This window comes from Oreochromis aureus, linkage group 16, assembly GCF_013358895.1.
Source record: "Oreochromis aureus strain Israel breed Guangdong linkage group 16, ZZ_aureus, whole genome shotgun sequence".
NCBI lineage: Eukaryota > Metazoa > Chordata > Actinopteri > Cichliformes > Cichlidae > Oreochromis > Oreochromis aureus.
The window spans coordinates 30,825,990-30,846,069 of NC_052957.1; the positions used below are offsets into that span (position 1 = coordinate 30,825,990).

The 20,080-nt window shown below is 40.0% G+C and overlaps 1 protein-coding gene across 1 annotated transcript in view; it reads right to left on the reverse strand.

Moving 5' to 3' along the window:
- LOC116324645 (amine oxidase [flavin-containing]-like) overlaps positions 1–19,284 on the reverse strand; it is a 90,353-nt gene extending 71,069 nt beyond the window's left edge. The window contains exons 1-3 of the mRNA XM_039599835.1: positions 19,139–19,284; positions 1,775–1,869; positions 1,367–1,504 (exon numbers count right to left, since the gene is read on the reverse strand). Of these exons, the coding sequence (XP_039455769.1) occupies positions 1,367–1,504; positions 1,775–1,869; positions 19,139–19,193 (288 nt within the window). The 5' untranslated portion in view covers positions 19,194–19,284. The remainder of the gene's footprint in view (positions 1–1,366; positions 1,505–1,774; positions 1,870–19,138) is intronic.
- Positions 19,285–20,080: the final 796 nt, after the last annotated feature.

Below are 20,080 nucleotides of genomic sequence, written 5' to 3' on the forward strand. Positions count from 1 at the left end.
CTGAAAGCTCTCCATAGAAAGTCAATGGGGACTTTGTTCAAAATCAGCGCTGGAATTCTCTAATGAGAGGCATTTTCAAATCGTCATATCTCCTTAACAAAGCAAAGTTAAGACATGAGGCTTGTGCCAATTCATCTTCAGACACTGCTGACACTCACGGTCGAAGCAGCTTTTACAGTCATCTTACCGTTGAGCAATGAATTACGTTTGTTTGAGGGGTGCTTCTATCCCACCTAGTTTTTGAGTTACACGACGTTTTGTAACTCCAAAAAACGGCGTTTTTCGCCTCTCACCGCGATCTAATTCTGACTGCTCATCTCTCTGTTTATCAGGCACCCGCCCCCTTTCCAGGTGGCGCAATTGGTAATGACACAGGTCTGCAGCTCAAAGGTCGTGGGTTCAATCCCACCTTGTTCAACATTTTTTTTTTCACTACAAATTAATACACTATCACAGACCAGTAATTATATTGCTAATTTATTACAATTGTGCAAAGTTTTATGGTTTTGGCAGCTTTTCTAATATGGACCTCAGATTCTTGTTAACGCTCCATGGCAGAAATACATACAAGTACACAGCCTGATGAAGCAGACAAAAGCAGTACCTCTGATTGGTGGACTGAAATTGAGCAGAACCAGGTTGTTCTGCCTCTTTTCAGCACAAAGTTCAGCGTTTTCACCTCTTATCAGCACAAATCTCAGCCTCTTCTTCTGTTTTTATCAGAATTATCAGCTTTTTCAGCTTTTTTCAGTTATGTGACAACCAGTTTGGCTCAATGAGTAGCTGAAAAATTTCAGCCTTTTCTGCTCTTTCAGAAGAATTTCTCAGCAGGATTTTCAGTTTTTCACCTCTTTTCTGCACAAATTTCAGATTCATCAGCTGTTTTCAGAACAAACTTCAGCTTCTTCAGCTCTTGTCAGCAGATTGTTCTCCTTCTGCTGTTTTCAGATTCCACTACGAGGCATTCACACAGCATTTTCGCAGGAAATGCAAATTTTCTAGTTCAATCTATTAAAGCTGCAACCTTGATCAGTAAATATAAACAAGTCAAGCTGACAGGAAAAGTGCCAGCGGCAACAAGTGACAATTGAAAAATGTTGATCCTTGTTGCCATGCCTACAGAGTGATGCCAGAAAAGTAGCAGAGACTTGGATTTCCTTTTTATTGGATAATGGGTCAGACTCAAGATATGTTGCATCATCTTTTGAAAACTGTCATCATTTACTCCATTTACGCCATCACTTAAAGTGAAGAATACATTTGGAACATGTCATGATCTGTCATTGACTAAACAGACATGACATAAACCACGAAAGCTCGGAGTAGAAAATTATCTGCAATCAAAAAAAAAAAAAAAGACACTCACATTAACATAATGCACCAAGTTCTCCTGCTCATTGACTTTGTAGGTCTTTATGCCGTACTCTTTGGCCAGACGGAGGATGCGGTTCTGTGTCGGTCCAATGTATGCACCGCCTAGATCAACCCACTTTGCCTCCTTATTCTAAAAGACACATACTCGCAATTAGATCATGACAAATAAGAAAGAAAGAAATGTCACAGATATTTCTGAAAAGTCTAAATGATCTATACTTGTACTTCTACGCTCATAAATGACTTGAATGTAAATGTCAAATTTTTTTGTATGCCCATTAAAAGCAGTAGATACACCATCTTGGTTGTAAAATTGAAATGGCTGTAAAGTAATGGCTGTAAATATTACTGTTACTGATTGTCTCTTATATGAGCAGCTCCTACAGTAGTATTGCCTTACTTGCACAGTGAAGGTACGACCACCAACCCGGTCCCTGGCTTCCAACACTACAGGATCGAGCCCACTGGCTTTCAACAGCTTTGCAGCACTCAAACCTGCAGAAAGACAGAGACACCAACAGGATTTAAACATAAGGATTCAAGCAATATATGTCCTTTCTGTACTTGTAAAAAATAGCAGGGATTTTAGAAGTCTTTTAAAATTAATGACAAAAAGGGCTTCCGAAAATCCCTTTGTTAAAAGAAAAAAAATTGTTTTTGCGCTCTATTAGATTGTTTAAAACCAGATCAAGAGCATCGTTTGGAAAATCTGATAAGAAAGATGAAGATTTGAACTTCTTTGTTTGTTTTTAAAGTAAATCTGGTTTCTCTTCAGCTAGTTAAGACACTGTTATACCATTAAACAGGTATTCCCAATTCAATTGTTTTCTGCTGTCCATTTATACTGAATAGTTTTTTGGTAGGCATGCAACTATTAAATACAATTACATAACATTTGCTTTTCAAATGAACTGAGAGAGCTCTGGGAAAAAATGGAGGGGGAAGGATGGGTGTGGGGTGTCGGGGAATCACAAACCAGCCAACCAGCTGATCATGTGGGGAGGAAGAGCTAACAAAAAAAGCTCACTGGCTCACCAACCACAGAGTATACTGAAGAAAAACAGCTTTTCATACACTGACCTCTGGCACTCCTAGTTATACTTTAATTCAATAAGACACAACATAAATGAATCTAGGCATGAACACACACACATGCAGAGAATTAGAGGGGAGCATATGGCTCTGAAGTGCTGATCTACAGTGCTGCTAAACACACAGAATATTGTTAAGAAGCTGTTCTTTAGAAGGGGAAACTGGGAGAAAAGGTACATACAGGTAAATTAAACAGCTAGACTGAGAGTCAATCCAAATTTGAAAATTTTGCTTCAAATCATTGTCAATGTGTACATCAGAGTCTGGAGCGAGGTGGTGGAGGCTCTGTCAAGGTTTGGGGATGCATTAATGGCAGTCGTGTTGGAACTATTAATGTGGAAAAGTACTTTCAGATGTCAATCCACCATGGCACTGTGAATAAAACGGTGAAGAATCGCCTATGAGCAAGTAGTTGGTGATAGTGTGGAGGAAGAACTCCCTTTTAACTGGAAGAGACTAAAGGAAGTGGCAGTGAACAAATGGAGGATGACTAGCTTTTGATTGTGAGGGTCAGCCAATCAGAACGAAGTAAACCTTAAAGGCAATAGCGTGTTTCATTATGGAGGATGAACTGAGAACTTTGTTGAACTGTGCAAAGCTAGTGGAGACTAACAGAAAAAAATGTTAAAGAGAATAACAGGGATTCTTTAATGAAACAAAAATGCGCATGCCAAAAATCACACAAAAGCCCGCATACTGCATGTTATATTCATTGCATATGCATCAGCAGACACTGATAAATGAGGAGCACAGAAGAAGGGGATAACTTGTATTAGAAAACAGCACAGAGCAAAATGTCTCTACTGTCAGCAGGTACCCACATCTGTGCAAATGTTTTCCTGGCCTTCGCCCTAAATTCCCTTCTGGCCTCACCATCTTCAACCCCATATTCTTTCCTGCCAAATCCGACTAAGCCCTATTGCCTCTGGAAAGGTTTACATTAGTTTAAACAGAGTTTATTTTGCATTACCCTGCGTCAGCCTTCTCTTCATGTACAAACACGCCCAGCCTGTCAGGCTTTGCAGAAAGCATTAGACCTGACCAGGAGGCTCACAAATCTCCATTAAATTGATGCTATTAACCTACACTCGGCTCAAAAGGTCACTCTCTGTCTTGAAAAACAAAGAGCATCTGTCTGCATCTCTTGTTTATGCCTACAGCAATCGCTGCAAAAGTAGCTTCCTGTTGGACTGGTCCTTTGATCAGAAAGCTTATTTATCCAAGTCAAAGCTTCACTTTTTATCCCCCCTTTTCTTCAATTAAAAAAATTGGTACAAATGCAACTAATAGATCAAAAAGTGATCATCACTTCAAAAGGATGCCGGCTGAGCTTTCCCCTTATGTTTACTTCCATTCCCCCAACAAAAATAAAGAAAATGAACACACTCAGGCCGAGCTACTTCATGGACCAAAAAGCAAGGGAGGCAAAAAAAAGAAAGAAAAGAAAATAGAAACCATCCAAGAATCTCAGTCAGAAATCAAAACCAATCATACAATTACTTTCTTTTTTCCTTCACTACTGCTTCATGCATTTGCTCTTTCTGTCTGTTTATACAGATAGAAAATGTTTCTGAATTTCTGTCTTTTTGCAGTACTTACTGCAGTAATTTGGAGTGCAAAGGTAAAAGGTCAACGTCACTGAAGTTTTCTGGCCGTCACTCAAGAATTTATGAGCTGATTATAAATGCATTCCATACAAATGTGTAATGGGATAGAAAAAAGTGATGTTTTACATTCAAAAGGTCAAAAGTCAGGTCTGGAAATTATGTTGGTGGAGGCAAATAATAATACAATAAAAATATTAGCAGCTCACAAAAAATTAAGCTAAAATCTGAACTGCTTTCTACATTTTAAAGAAAGACGAATTTTGACCTTATATCAATGTACAATGGTACATTTTTATGGAGATAAGCTAACAATGTTACTGAATAAAACTTGGTCTCTGGTTCTGAATTTCTAGATGCAGAGGATGAATGGTGCAGCTGTTCCGGTGTAAAGCTGAAAGTGAAGGCTGAAACTGTGGATTTACGGGTCAATGGACATTACCACCTTCACTTATGGCCACATATAGCTGGTAATGAGCAATAGAAGACAAGCTTGATATTTATCAAACAGATGTAGCTGCCTTGAAGTGCAATCTTCCTGACATCTGAGGAACAGCTGGTGTCAGTTCAGCGGTGCTTCTCATCCTTTGTGCAGATGTATTTAACGAGGGACCAGACAAGAGAGTAGGAGTAGTATAAGTATAAGTATTATATTATGGATCGCTCGCTGGGACACCTGGGTGCATTTAATTATGTTAACTTGTCTCCTCGCTTCCTGCCGTCACATCTCTTCTTTCTGTCTTAGTGAAAATGTGCAGGAGACATCCATGAACAAGACTGAAGAACACAGGAGAGAAAATGAGAAATCCTTGCTTCTATAGTATTAGTCTTAAGAGATCCTGTCCTTTTGAGGGAGGCTTCCCTCGCTCTTAGCTCTTCCAGACACTTTGAGGTGTTTTTAGGAACTGGAACATCCTTTGTGATTGGAAGGGTGAAAGATTTTGAGGACAGTGGAAAGAGGGTGCAAGAGCACTTCAGCTTTGGGGTGACTGTAGCTCAGGAGGTAGAGCAGGTCACCTACTAATTGGAAGGTAGGTGACCTTCCAATTAGAAGGTGGAAGGGCGGGGGGGTCTTAATTTCCAATTCGATCCCAAGTCTGCTCCAGTCTGCATACCAAATATCCTTCACCAAGTTGCTCTGACTGTGAGTGTTAGATAGAAAGCGCTTACATAGAAAAAAGTGCTTGTGTGAATGAGGCAAGTTGTGTAAAGCGCTTCGAATGCTCAGACTGGAAAAGCACGAAACAAGAACCAGTCCATTTACCATTCTCTAATAAAAATGAATCTATACCATAAAAGTAGTGAAAGTTTGCCGTACCTACCAAGTATAATTTACTGTAAATAGAAATCTCAGTGACAGTGACCGATATAAAGTTAAGGAGTGCAAGAAAGCAAAAAGAGAAGCACAACTATTCCTTCTCTGGTGTGAGCTCCTTACTGTGAAACAGCAGCATGTACCTGAGGCTGCTACGTATAACATACATACATATATACAGAGCATATGGACAAACATAAGGCAGCGCAATTTGGAGCTATAATGCAGTGTGAATTGGTTCCTCTGCTGTGCGCTCCAGTGCAGTTGGATTCCTTTTCCCCATCTCTGTACTCCTGTTTTTGTCTCCCAGAAAATTCCTGTATGTTTTTCTCCCACCACTGCCTTTCTCCTCTCCACCACAGCACCTTAGGGTTCTGGTTGACCTAATTGCTTGGTGTCTCTGAGACATTTGAAAGGGGGGGAACCAACTGTTCACATTATATTTTTATTGGACACAGAGTCTAATGTAAGTTTTGAGACCACTTGTTTATGGGTTGGACCTTATTTGATAGAGTGGAGTAAGTTTCCAAAGCTTTTTGCACAGCTATACATACATGCATACACGTTTCTTTTCATCCCTCTGCCCTCTGTGCTGGAAAAAGAGACAGTGGCAGACACAGTTTCCCTGACAACAGTAATTGTTAAGATGTGGCCACTTGGCAGGAGCAAACCGTGTGTGTGTGTGTGTGTGTGTGTGTGTGTGTGTGTGTGTGTGTGTGTGTGTATAAAGATATCAGCCTGTCTCCCACGGTTTCTGAAACTAAACGTTCCCAGTACAATTCACACTCATTCAAAACAAATATCCAGGTACTGCAGAAAGCTGCCACAACTAAACTCAGCCACAATCCCTGCAGAGCAGCTCATTTCATTGTCAGGTGACACCCTTCTACATATCCAATCTGCTATCTTATATGGGGGCCAGCTACTGCTCACCTGCAAGCCCATTTGCAACCCAGGTCTACCCTATGAAAGACAAGGTCTGCCTGGTTGCCTATGATTTGCCACAGCCATGCCCTGTTTATTAAGTGTGGACATGAGCTGTTTAACTTAACATCATTTTCCCAACATGACAAAATCAGGATATGGGTTATGACCAGGAATAGGCGTGGCCACGTAAACCAGACAGCTTCAGCTTCTTGTGTCTGATTATTTAATTCATTCCAAGAATTAAATAATCTGGCTGAGAACTAATATGATTCCTGTGCCATAATAGCTGCTCTACCTACACTAAACCTGTAATCTTCAACACATAACATCCTTTTTATCAGTAATGGATGGCAGTAATGGATATTTTTTTGTCCATCTAGCGTGCGATTGTGACTAGTGAATGTTTCAAAACTGCACTCCTTTGGCCATTTCCTGTTCCTGCCTTTATCTCTTTTCTGCTGCTCGCTGTTTTCTATCATCTGACTTTCCCTCATTCCACCTCTGGCTTACCACCTGCCATTTGTCTTTTCACTTCTAATTGCTCTTGCCATGTTTTCCCCCCAGTGTTTCCTAGTTTTAATAGTCCCAATCACATTAACAGCCCTCAACTACACCAGATGAGAGCTGACAGACATTCAGCTCAGAATCAACTAGCAATTCCTAAATGGCACTGTTTTTTTTGTCTTCACAGTCTATCTCCTGTCTTCTTGTCTAGCTGACAGATAGATAAGAAGATTCACACTAGAGATGTCACTAGAACTGATACTTAGGATACCAAAATTCTAAAAATGTGACAGCAGCTAGTTTTGTTTTGTTTTTTTAGAACTATACCTCGTGTTCATGTTAGAGATGCATCATTAATGTGGATGGTCTTTAAAGTGAGTGAAGACACAAAGTTTGCCAAAGTAAAACATAAGGGGGCCACCTTGAAAACGTTCAGAACAACAAACCTATTCAGACACTTATGTTGTGTTCCAGATATCTCGGAACTCACATGTCAGAACTCTGGAGTGATGTCACTCCTAAGTTAGTGCGATCCAGAAGAAGCTAGGGAAAACAGGATTTGTTTTGGTTCTTAGCAAAGCAGCTTAAAAAAACACATTTATGGACAGACTGATAGAAAGTGCTCAGTGCTCTGAGATGGCTTATTTAGTAAGTCAAAAAAACCCATAACAGTTGCAGTACAGGTTAAAAGTTTACAGTTTTACTACTTTTTACATCCAGTGCCACCATCTTGGATCGCTAACTTGGGGTATGTTAATCTGCTCTGACTTTCCAAGTGTGAAATCCAAGTTTGGTGGGGCATTCCACAAAGATATTTTGACTGGGAACCCCATTAAATCACCTTGACCCAGCTGAATGTGGACATTTTAAAGAAGCTAACAAAGGCAAAGTGGCTGAAGATAAGCTATTCAGAGCTCAGAGGTAACCACAAGCTCTGCTTTTTTAGTAAGGTAAAATCTCATTTCAGTTAATTATCTGTGTAGCCTATAACATGCTGTAGTTTGTGAGAAATTGTAAAGTTTAGTAACTTTTTTATCATGATAATACTAATTAGCACTGAAGAACAGTTTATTTTTACTTGTATGTATATGCTCTCAGTTATAGTTCTTAGAAAGAAAATTATAATCTGCAAAAATTCATTCAGACATACATAAATAAATAAGTCAGAAATTGGAATTGGCCAAGACAACTGCAGTTTGTGTCTACTCTTATATGCTGGAGAACAAGAAGGACTCCCAGAAGGACAGGAAAAATTATAAATGGCACAGCAAAACCTACACGTGGAAATTGAAAAAAAGTGCAGCTATTGTGATAGCACCACCCTGACTCGTTGATTAAAAAAAGGTGTAAGAGTCAGGTATGGAAATACTGTGCAATTTATCACACTTTGTTTTTCTTTGGGAGAGCTGCAAAATCAACTATGTTCCACAATGGCTACCGTTATACAAAAGCAGAGGCTAACATTATGTAATAATCGTCATACTTCGTAGTAACGTTACAAGGCTACTCTGCAACCATCCTAACATTTTAGTCTGTGTCCTGTCAACAAAATATAATGGTAAAATTTTAAATAACTGGTCTGCCATCACAGTGTCAGAGATGGGATAATCACTCTGTTTTTGTTGCTTGTTTCTATTTTTTAAACCATGGTATTAAATTGGGTATAGAGAAGTAAGTATGTGATTCTATGTGCATTAGTATCGTCTGTTAAATTTCTGGTATTGTAACATCCCTAATCATAGCAATTTTGTAAGCAGGTTAGCTTTTAGCCATAAAAATCAAGAGACAGACTAGCTGTTTCATTCTAGCTGCAACGGCACGTCTCATTTGCAGTCGCTCAAATGCCCACTCCAAAAACGAGTACGGACAAATAGGCCGCTGTTTGCCTGCTAGGTTTGACCACAGTTCACTGTATTCACGTAACTGGACCAGTCAACCATGTTTGTGTTGTTGGTGCTTTTTGGAGCATTTGTAATGCAATTATTTGGCAGATAATATGACCTGCTCTGATATTTTTAGCAAAAATGCCAGATAGAGAAAAACAAAAGTTATTTTGATGCACTTGCAGAGGATGAACAAAAAATGCAGCACACCGTCAGAAAAAAGAAGAGCCTGAGAACCACTAGCAAAGAATGCACGGGTGAAAATCAAATGAGTAATTAAAACAGTATGACAAATCAATATGCACATTCAGGGTGATTCAAAACGAGATACAAGTAGAAACAATCCAAACTTATGGTGCTGTTAACTGTACCAACTGTTCTACCAACTGTTTAAAGAGTCAGTGCTCCAGTTTTTGAGTTTTTGTGACGAATGAATTTCTATTATTACTTTTTTATATGCTAGCAATAATTACAGTTAGCAAAATATGATCATACAGGCTGGAAAAAACAATATAGCAATGAGAAAAAAAGGCCAAACTGCAATCATAAATCAGAAGTTCATAAACATGTTGGTGACATTATGGTGGCTACATCCAGCTTTTATTAATGGCCTATCTAATTGTCCAATCTAATTGCTAAACTACGATGACTAGCAGTTAGTTTGTATCTTACAATGCCATAAACAGATAAAAGTATTTATCTTCTCACTCCTGGTGTTAACAAAATTATGTCATCTTTTACACATGAGGGATGTAGTTATTTTTAAAGGGATAAATGTGAGAGTAAAATATTTTTCTTTTAAAAAAAATATTTATGCCCTTAATTGAAAATTAGAACCTGCTTTCTAAGAATATTGAAGAACATGTTCTTCAGAGAGACGAATCACACCGACAGTGTGTGACATTTGATTTTCTCCGTGTGTCTCAGTGTGTCTGCGCCCAGACAATGTTATTTTCACAGGAACACAAACAAAAAATCCAATAGTGTCTGAGTGACAAGTGAGACACTTGAATCAGAGCCCAATGAGGCTGCATATTGATCCGCAGGGGGAGACAATTACAAGATGTGCTGCAATTACATTTTCCCAATCTCATGTTCTCAACATGCAGACACTAATTTGGTTTTTACGAGCAACAAACTGAGGAGCAATACTGACAAGCAATTACAGGATAGCTTGAAATTTACACACGAGTAATATTAGAGAATATTCTCTTTTCTGTGTGTTGCCAGGAAACAGGTGATGAGGATAACTGGACCTAAGGTTACCTTGATGATTTTTATAATGAAAATTAGAGCTTTGAGTGCTCAGATTGAGTGGAAAGGGGCTTTATACATATCAGTCCATTTACCATTTAACTGACTGTTACTAACATTATTGGAAATTTACATTTGCAACCACAAAAAAAATGTGTGTACTAGTGTATCTCAAAAAATGAGAACTGTTGTAAAAAAGTTGCTTTTGCACTCAAAACTCCCAAATTCTATATATTTTTATTATACATTAAGTGAACAACTTCAAATCTTTTTTGGAAACGCCTCAGAAACAGCTTCCTGAGTGCAAAGAGTCTAAAGTGTGCAGTCCACCCTTATCTTGAGCTAATTAAACACAATTCATATCACCGATCAAATTCACGGAGGCCCCACCCACAGGCCCTAAAGGATCCACTGCAAGTGTCAGATACCAAGAGAACCCTACAGATCTAGTATCCATTACCTGGTTTGTAAAGCAGGTGGTCTTAATTTGATGTTTCATTGTTACAAAGGTCAAAGCAGGTTTAATATGCTTTGAAAGTTTGGTGTGCAATAATTAAAATGGCCTTCTCCATGTTTAGTTCCACTCCAGGATCAGTATTCGGCCCTCTACTTGACCAATTCCAGGAAATGACTGCTCCCTGCCAAGAAACAGTCTGGAACACAACCCACCACAAATCAGCAATGATCGTTTTAATTCTTCTGCTTTATATGGACTAAACACCAAAGATATAATATGTAAACAACTGAGCTTTACAGCTGCTGTCTTCATTCTACGCTGAATTAGAGCTGGCTGGAAGGCAGTGTTGTAGCTGTGCATGAACAATACAGACATGGGACTTGTATCAGTTTCCCATGTGATTCTATCTATAGCACCTTCCTTAAAAGGGCAGTGCCATCAAAAGGATAGCAAATCATTTTAAAGTTGTAAATTTCCTTTCATGCAATCGTTAAATACACCATCAGGCAGACAGATAATTTTGTCAGTCAAGCAGTGAACAAAAAAACAAAGGACCTCATAAGCCTACCCTAAATCCTTCAATTAAAATATATCACAGATAGAGAAGAGGGCTTTCCAGGTGTGCAAACATCAATCAGCTGAATGCACTTTTCACACAGCCAACATCAGCATTTGTAACATTAACACAGCTGACATTTCTCATGACTTTAGCTGCCACACACAAGGCAAACACAGAGGCGCAGGCATGCAGAAATGTACTTATTACATGCCGTCCATCGAATGATTGAATCAGACCGCACACACGACAGGCTCTGTTGTTTGCACAGCTGGACAGAGAAAGTGGTTATCTAGGATTGAAGCCATAATGATGCTAAATTGCCAGAGAAGGTGAGGATTTATTCACATATGGAGCGTTCACATACGTTGACAGATATATTTAGAACATAGCAGGTGCACTGATTCCTAGAAATGTATTTATGAGATTGAACGCACCATTTAAATTCAATTTAGTTTTATTTCTAGAGCACCGACTGACAACGGCAGTTGCCTCAAGGGGCTTTAAATCGTAAAGTAAAGACCCTACAATATTAGACGGAAAACCCCAGCAATCAGACAGCACCCTATGAGCAAGCACTTAGCAACAGTTGGAATAAAACAGGGTCCAGGGTATCATTAGAAGGCACAGCATGATTTTCACTGCTATGCAGATGATATCCAGCTTTATTTTTCCATGAAGCCAAATGATACGCACCAATTAGTTAAACTGCAGGAATGTCTTAAAGATATAAAGATCTGGATGACCTCTAATTTCCTGCTTCTAAATTCAAATAAAACTGAGATTATTGAACTCAGCCTTTAAAATCTTAGAAATATGGTATCTAACCAGATACTTACTGTGGATGGCATTACCTTGGCCTCCAGTAGGATATGTCCTTCAAAGTGCATATTAAACAAATGTGTAGGACTGCTTTCTTCCAAAATAAGAAACATCCTGTCTCAGAGTGATGCTGAAAAACTCGTTCTTGCATAATTCTACACTGGATTATTGTAATTCATGATTATCAGGTTGTCCTAAAATTCCCTGAAAAGCCTTCAGGTAATCCAAAATGCTGCAGCAAGAGTACTGACAGAGACTAGAAAGAGAGAGCAGATTTCTCCTATATTGGCTTCCCTTCATTGGCTCCCTGTTAAATCCAGAATTGAATTTAAACTCCTACTCCTCACATACAAAGTCTTAAATAACCAGGCTCCATCTGATCTTAAAGACCTTATAGTACCATATCACCCCATTAGAGCACTTCGCTCTCAGACTGCTGGGTTATTTGTGGTTACTAGGATATCTAAAAGTAGAATGGGAGGCAGAGCCTTCAGCTTTCAGGCCCCTCTTCTTTGAAACCAGCTTCCAGTTTGGATTTGGGAGACAGACACTACCTCTACTTTTAAGATTTAAGACCTTCCTTTTTGACACAGCCTATAGTTAGGGCTGGATCTGGTGACCCTTGAATCCACCCTTAGTTATGCTGCAATGGACTAAGGCTGCTGGGGGCTTCCCATTATTAATTAATTATTATTAATCTCTAGCTCAATTCCCCAGCATGTCTTTTGTCCAGTCTCCCTCCCCATCACCCCCAACTGGTCGCAGCAGATGGGTGCTCCTCCCTGAGCCTGGTTCTGCTGGAGGTTTCTTGCTGTTGAAAGGGAGTTTTTCCTTCCCACTGTCAATTTAGTGTTTGGTCATAGGGGGTCATTTGATTGATGGGGTTTCTCTGAATTATTGTAGGGTCTTTAATACTAAGCGCCTTGAGGTGACTGATGTTGTGATTGGCGCTATATAAATAACATTTAATTTAATTTAACTGAATACTTAGGATATCAGGGTCAGTAAAAATGTGAAAAGTGAAAGTCTATCACAGTTTTGAGATACTTCATTTAGGGTTTTTTTTTGCTTTTCTTCTACTTCATAATTGTCTCTAACCCAACTGTTTTAATTTAATTAGAGATTATGTATCGGAATTTCAGGAGCAGGACCACACCTCCAAACACGCTCCTTCCGGCTGTCATCTCTATAGGTTCCCCAAGTTCTGCAAGCTGATCATTCTCGTTTACGTGCTCCACCCTCCCTCCCTCCTTGTTCTCTATTCTTTAACTTCTTCACTTCTATTTAGTACTTGGGGATCTGCCAGGCCTGGGAGCCATCGCCAGTCCCCTTCGAGGCCTTCCCCAAACCGCAGCTCAATTCACGTCAAAGCATTCACCTTTACCTACTAAAACGCTGTTAAACTTAAATTGAGGACGTGAGCCCAGCTAGTGAAATGTAACTTGCTGCAACACTGTAACATCATGAAACAGGTGAATTTTGGTTATCTTCGAGTGATTTTACATTTGGTATTTCAGGTCTTCTTGCTAAAAGTTCACCATCTGCAATTAGGAATTTATATACAAGAGTTTTATCTTTTTTACATCACTGCTATCTCATTGGTGGACGTAGGACGTAGAATTTAGAGACTTTTGGTGAATTTAAAGCTCAGCTCTCACTCATGTCACAGTTACCTTTCCAGAGGACATAAGTTATCACTTATGTCCTCCGGAAAGATGCCATCCTCTGCCATCACCAGGATTGCACTTTCTAAAATCCTTTAACTAAATTGTAACTGGTAATGCCTTTAGTGCAGCGCAGTGCAATGGAAACTTTCTATCTCGTGTTACCTACTGGCAGGGTGACCACATCATTCAGCATTCTTACTTGAAAGTGTCTTGTGCTCAGACAGACTCCAATATCATGCAAGATACCAAATGCAGTCATTGGACTGTCTGGAAGATCACTGCAATCAAGAAGGCCATTCTAACCAGGCCTTATGAGGAGAAGGAGAACCAGTTCAAGTGCTGCTATGGCCCACTGATATTTACTTATTATCACAAAATTTAGCATAAAATAAAAAATTTAAGAAAGTGGGAGTGTTTCTTAATTTAAGCTCACAGATATGCATGCACATCAGCATGCATCAACTCCACTGTCACCAATGGAATATAATTCTATAGGAAGTACTGTGCTGAGTAAACCAGAACAATCATATTTTGAATCATTATTGTATGGAGGTCATATGTCAGAGGCCACATTTTGAAAAACTCAGCACAGATATTACAATAAAAACTTATGAAAGCAGTTGACCCAGAGTCATGTAGACAGTCTCAGTAAACCATCCATCAATGTCTCATCAGGTAAGTTGTAATAAAACCTTTATCAAACTAACAGATACCAAAACTAAGGATATGTCCTCTATATTTTAATTTTAGCTAGTTTTCAAAGATTACAAAAGTGTTCCTCAGTTATTTTTTAATTTAACTTAAACCTTGTTTTCAGTTTAGTGTTAGTTAACTATGATAAACTTGTACAGAACAACAAACCTGTGAGAACTAGAGTGTTTCTAACAAAGGCTAAACGAAAACAACACACCCATTAACACAGACATACATTTAAGCTGAACCATTTCTATGTGTATTAGAGAGGGAACTGTTGTTATTATACAACCACAATGCTACAGTCAAACTACCATTCAAATAAAGCCTGCATCATTAAATATGAGGCTCCTTATCCGATCTATTCAATTTGTGACAGTAAATCGCTAATACATTTATTGATAATAATATGATAACTTAATACTGTTCAGCTGATATACTTTATGTCCACTTGGATGAATCTCCTTTATTCATTATTCATCACAGTAGGCTATATCATTCCTTGTTAGATGTGAACCTTGCTCTCCTGCCAACCTACTCACCAAGAGGGATATAACTTCTCTCACTGCTGCTGTTTTTTTGTATTTGGGCCACACAGTGCTTTTCACAATGGGTGGATGGCAATACTTAATAGATGCACCTTAACCCATTCCCCCAGTATTAGTTGATGGCAACTCACAGGGGGATGATTGTACAGAACCATAAGCTAACCCTGAGCTGTGGTCCTTGCCATCTCGTGTTTCCCAACCACAGATGACGTTAGCTTCTTCCTAAGACAAGGGACTCACTGGAGGGACAGCTGATTATTTTCTCTATATTTATCATCACAAATTCTATGTAGCATTTCACACATCATTTGGGCGACCGTGGCTCGGGGGGGTTGGGAAGCGCACCTGTAACCGGAAGGTCGCCGGTTCGATCCCCGGCCTTTCTGTCCTGGCCTTTCTGTCCTGGTCGTTGTGTCCTTGGGCAAGACACTTTACCCTACCGCCTACTGGTGTTGGCCAGAGGGGCCGATGGCACGATATGGCAGCCTCGCCTCTGTCAGTCTGCCCCAGGGCAGCTGTGGCTACAACCGTAGCTTGCCTCCACCAGTGTGTGAATGTGAGCATGAATGAATAATGGCATTGTAAAGCGCTTTGGGTGCCTTGAAAAGCGCTATATAAATCCAATCCATTATTATTATTATTATTATTATTATTATTATCATTTAAGAAAGTAAGGATGTGCCTCAGTAGAGGTAATAGCATCCCCTCCTATTTTTACCCACAGGCTGTCAAACATGCCCTACCTCCACCCTGATTGGAGGATAACTGCACTGCCAACACTCATGGACATTACACCTTATTTATAAATCGTATTTCTGTTTATACTTCAATGAAACAACAAATGATGCACCACCCCCACCCCACCCTCACTCAATGTGAACCCCGCCAAACTGATTCATGCTGGCACCTGCTAGTTAGATGGCATGTATGTGTATGTATATAATGTCTGATGTGGAAATATGTGTGTGTATGCATGTACGGATGCAAATATGTATATATACATATATGTCGCTGTTTGCAGGTGTAATAACTTGTACATATCTTTCTTGTGTAAATGTAAATTTGTCATTGTGTAAACACGCCTATTGTGTACTTCACACACATGGAGAGATGCCAAACTGCCTTTTATTGTCACTGTTACAAGAACAGTGAACTGCCTTTCACAATTCTATTCTATTCTATTGGCACGAATACAATATTGTCAGTTCATGCCGGCTGGGTGAACCAATGTCTGAAAAACAAGTATAAAAGCACAACACACCCTCTAAACACAGACAAGCACTTCAGTTGAAAAGCTTTCTATGTTTTGAGGTTTGTTAGCTAAAAATGTTCTCAAAGTATACACAACATGGAAAACTGCACTGAATGGGAACGATTATTTTCCCTTCTGGAAGCACACATAAACAGTCACACACCAAGAAAGGACTATTTGTGAAACTATGCTATAGACACGTGCAGGAAGCATGTTGGTTCTTTGTCTGATTATGACATGTACGTTACTTGGACCCTTGCCTGCCCTAATGTGCTCACATGTGTAATTTTATCTTGTGATTTTACAGTCATTTAACTTTACAGCCAGCTTCTCCGGGTAAAAGTCCAGTAGAGTTTATCACCACAAAGTGCAGCCAAAGTTTCTAAATCCTCTACTGTGCAGTTTAATGGGGGAAACTATGCTGCACTGCATGACAGTTTTAAGTTAGCTTGGGAGATACAGGCCCTGTGAACCACTTACTTTGGAACTGTCTGTTTTACCACTTCCATCCTCTTTGCTGTTTCACAACCAACTCAAGTTCCCAGTTTACACTTTATTCCCTTTCTCGCTTCCCTAATCCTCACATATTCTTGTCCGCTCTCTGTTTTTTTCCAGTTTACCTCGTTACATTTCCCACATTCACAGCTGCTCAGGCAAACCATGAGGAAATTGTCCCTTCCCTGTTATTTCTGCTTATCTGACCCTCCTCCTCCCCCTTCTCCTTTCCTCCACTCCTTTTCCTTGGCATCCTCTCGGCTGCTGGTTTGACAACAGGCTGTCACAAGCATTTAATGTTTTCTCAGAAAGTGTTGGCTGCACCTTGAGGGCCACGAACCCACCAGGTCCGTGGCCCTGGCTGGCAGGAAAAAGACAATTGCATTTACAAGCAAATTAGAGAGACACACATCTTAGTGGAGAGGTGCTGAAGGGGCACAAAGAGCACTCCCTCTTCCTCCTGTTTCATCTGTGCTTTGATTGGACAGTGATTGTTATATGTGGCCCTCATTGTAACCCGGCAAAGGGCAGCAGTACAAACAAATGGTTTAATTACAAGAACCTAATGTGGGACAAGTGAGGAAAGGCAGAGCGGACGGAAGCCAGCAGGGTCTCCTGGTGTTGTTGTATTTTCTCTGTAGCATTTGTTTTTGTCCGTTTGACTGGTATTTGAACTGACATTGACCTAAATTCTTTAGTGCCTGACAGCAGACATGCAGACATGCGGGCAGGCAGTCGATGGAACTGTCAGACTAACAGAGAGTGAGGCAGCGGTCAGGCATGGGGAACAGAAAGGACAGAGGTTCACTCACATCGGGAAAAACAACTTCAGTCACCGCACCAACGCCACAGATGCTAAAATCCTGGCCTGAAGTTTTGCACCTGCAAACCTGACTGCTCATTTGCAGGAGTGTGTGCCTGAAAGTTGTGTAGCTGCGTCAAAACAGCCAGGAACAACAGGGATTCAAAGTCTTGACGTTACACCACATACAGTATGTCAATCAGCATCTTTGATTAGAGCTCATTATTCTTACCAGACTTAATGAATTCAAATGTTTTAAATTTAAGACAGGACCTGGTTTAAAACCACTCGCAGTCAACTGCCATCTTAAAAATGTCACGATGGCGAGAAAACATCAAAGACTGGGAGAAAGTCTGCGACCAGTTTCCCACTGAATGGTTCAAGCTGACAACTACATGCAATCTGTTTGTGGTAATATCTCAAAAATGACCAGAATATAACCAACTGAGTCGAGTCCACCATTGCACAGAAACATGCTGTAGCATTCATCACTGCACATGGACCACAATGTGTTGGCAATCTGCCTGCATTTATAAATTAAAGGGTAATTATTTACGAACCTTTGCCAGTCTACCTGAGAACGACTGCAGTCAGTCCAAGTCGGACGATTGGAAACAGCTCAGAAAATTGGCAGTTGCTATCAAGCCAGTCTGAGCCAGAAAGAACATTTCTGTCACAAGGTGACAGCTACAAGCAGTTTTGGGCAAAGCGACTTTTTTAGATCATTTATTTATGAATGTAAATGTTTAACTGACATTAAAATGTTGTTTTCAAGAGAGGTCTGGCCAAAAAGGCAGCAGAAATTGCAAAATCTATAACATAACAGTTATATAAGCTCTGGATCGGTTATAATGTAGAACACAGAGTAGGTACAATAGTGCAGAGTCATAAAGATACAGATTTCCTTACTTTATATATAACTTGTTTGTAAATCCTGCTGACTGCAGACTATTTATCACACATACATAAGCAAAAATACTGGACATAAAATCACTTTTTGACTCAACACCGATATTCAGCTGATATATCAGCACATCCCTACCAAATGACACTATGTACAAAGATTTGCATTCTAGGATTGAGAACATTCCCTATCCTCATAGTAAAGGTTTCCCTTGTTAGGTTAGGTAAGAACAGCACACAGCCTGTTTCCTAAGGAGTATTTAGTACCAGAAGGCGCTCAGTGCATTTCCCTCCCCTCCTATGCATTATTATCATTGTTATTATTATTTATTACTACTGAGCGGGAAAAAATTGCCAACTTGTACTTAAAATGCAAGTGTGCAATATTACACCTATCGCGGCGTCAAATGCAACGTTTGTAATCCACACATCGCGTCATTTTTCACATGGCTGCTGGACTCCTCCTCAGCATCACGGCCAGTCTCCACCTGGCTCACAGAGCGAATACAGAGCAGCTGCTTTTATCTGTACAATCCAACAACTCGGGCCAAGTCACATGTCAGCCTTATGGATGCGAGCAACAATCATTTACGAGAACCCCTCCAGCTCACGTCCTCTTATGTAACACAAAGTATGCGCTGGTTGATTAGCTGTTACTCAACTTGCTCTGCTGTTGCTGCGGTGATACAGAGGTGGACGAGCTGGAGGGGAGGGGAGGCAGCCTCACGGAAGAACACCGTGAAGAAGAAAAACACTACGAATAAAAAAAACTCTCCATCATTGTCAGCTCTGCACACAGTCAGCTGTGGATACAGGATGCGCCGCGTCTTCTCACACACACGCACACGGCCACAGTCGTGTAGTTACCTTCCACAAAGCGCATCTGACCGCTACCAGCTCTGCTCGGAGCTTTGGCTTTAATCAGTTTATTTGCTCAGCTCGTCCGCGGAGCCGGAACACAAAACTAAAGTTTTCTGAGGTGGAGCCTACCTGATATGCCCGCACCGACCACTATAACATCGTAGGTGTTGCTGGGTGCAGTCATGTTGCTGGGTGGTGTGTCTTCTTTCACCTCTTGGTTGTGTCAGCTCGTTGCCGAACGCAGGGTGCACGGCGGAGAGCATCTGGATTAAAAAGCGCCGGGCAGGCCCACTCCCTGCAGGCTCCGCCTACCCATAGTAAAGCGCTGCCCTGTGGGTATGGAGGACTATTAGGGAAAACATTTTATGAAATGAAAAAAAAAAAATACTAAAGTATAGTTACTTACTATAGACCCACATTTTACTAGGGAATTTAAAAACACAATGTAAAAATATATAATTCATTCATAATTCATTCATGGTCTTTTTCTCCAGTGTACTTTTGTTTTATTTCCATGCATTTATTCGTTTTTTATTTTTTGCAGAATCCCCAAATTTGTGTTACTCACTCTTTTTTGTTCTTTACACTTGCTTATACTTATTGTTAGCTAATTTTAGGAAGTCTTTAGGGAGTTTACTCTTAATCTTTTTATGAATTTGCAGCAGTTGTAAAAGCACAGACGTTCCTGCTGATAGTGGTGCTATAACTGTCTGGCCAAAGGCTTATCAGCATATTTCTTATCAGCAGAGTATTATATCATACCAGGCTGGGTACACTGGGTTTTCAAGTTTAACAGTCATCTTAATTTACACAAAGCTAAGCAGAAGGTGAGGTGCATCCAAAGAATACATCTGGTTGCACAAACAGACAGAACAGCTTTATACTTTCTATGGCAGCTCCTATCTATCTTTGAAAAATTCCCAGAATCACTACTGAATGAAAAAACTAATTATCTCGGATACCCAGGAGTCACTCAGCATAGTCATTTTATCTCCTTCTCAGGGGCACTGCTATTGCCTTATATTTTTATGACTTTGTTTTCCTCTGTCTTTAAAAGATTCAGCAGCATTA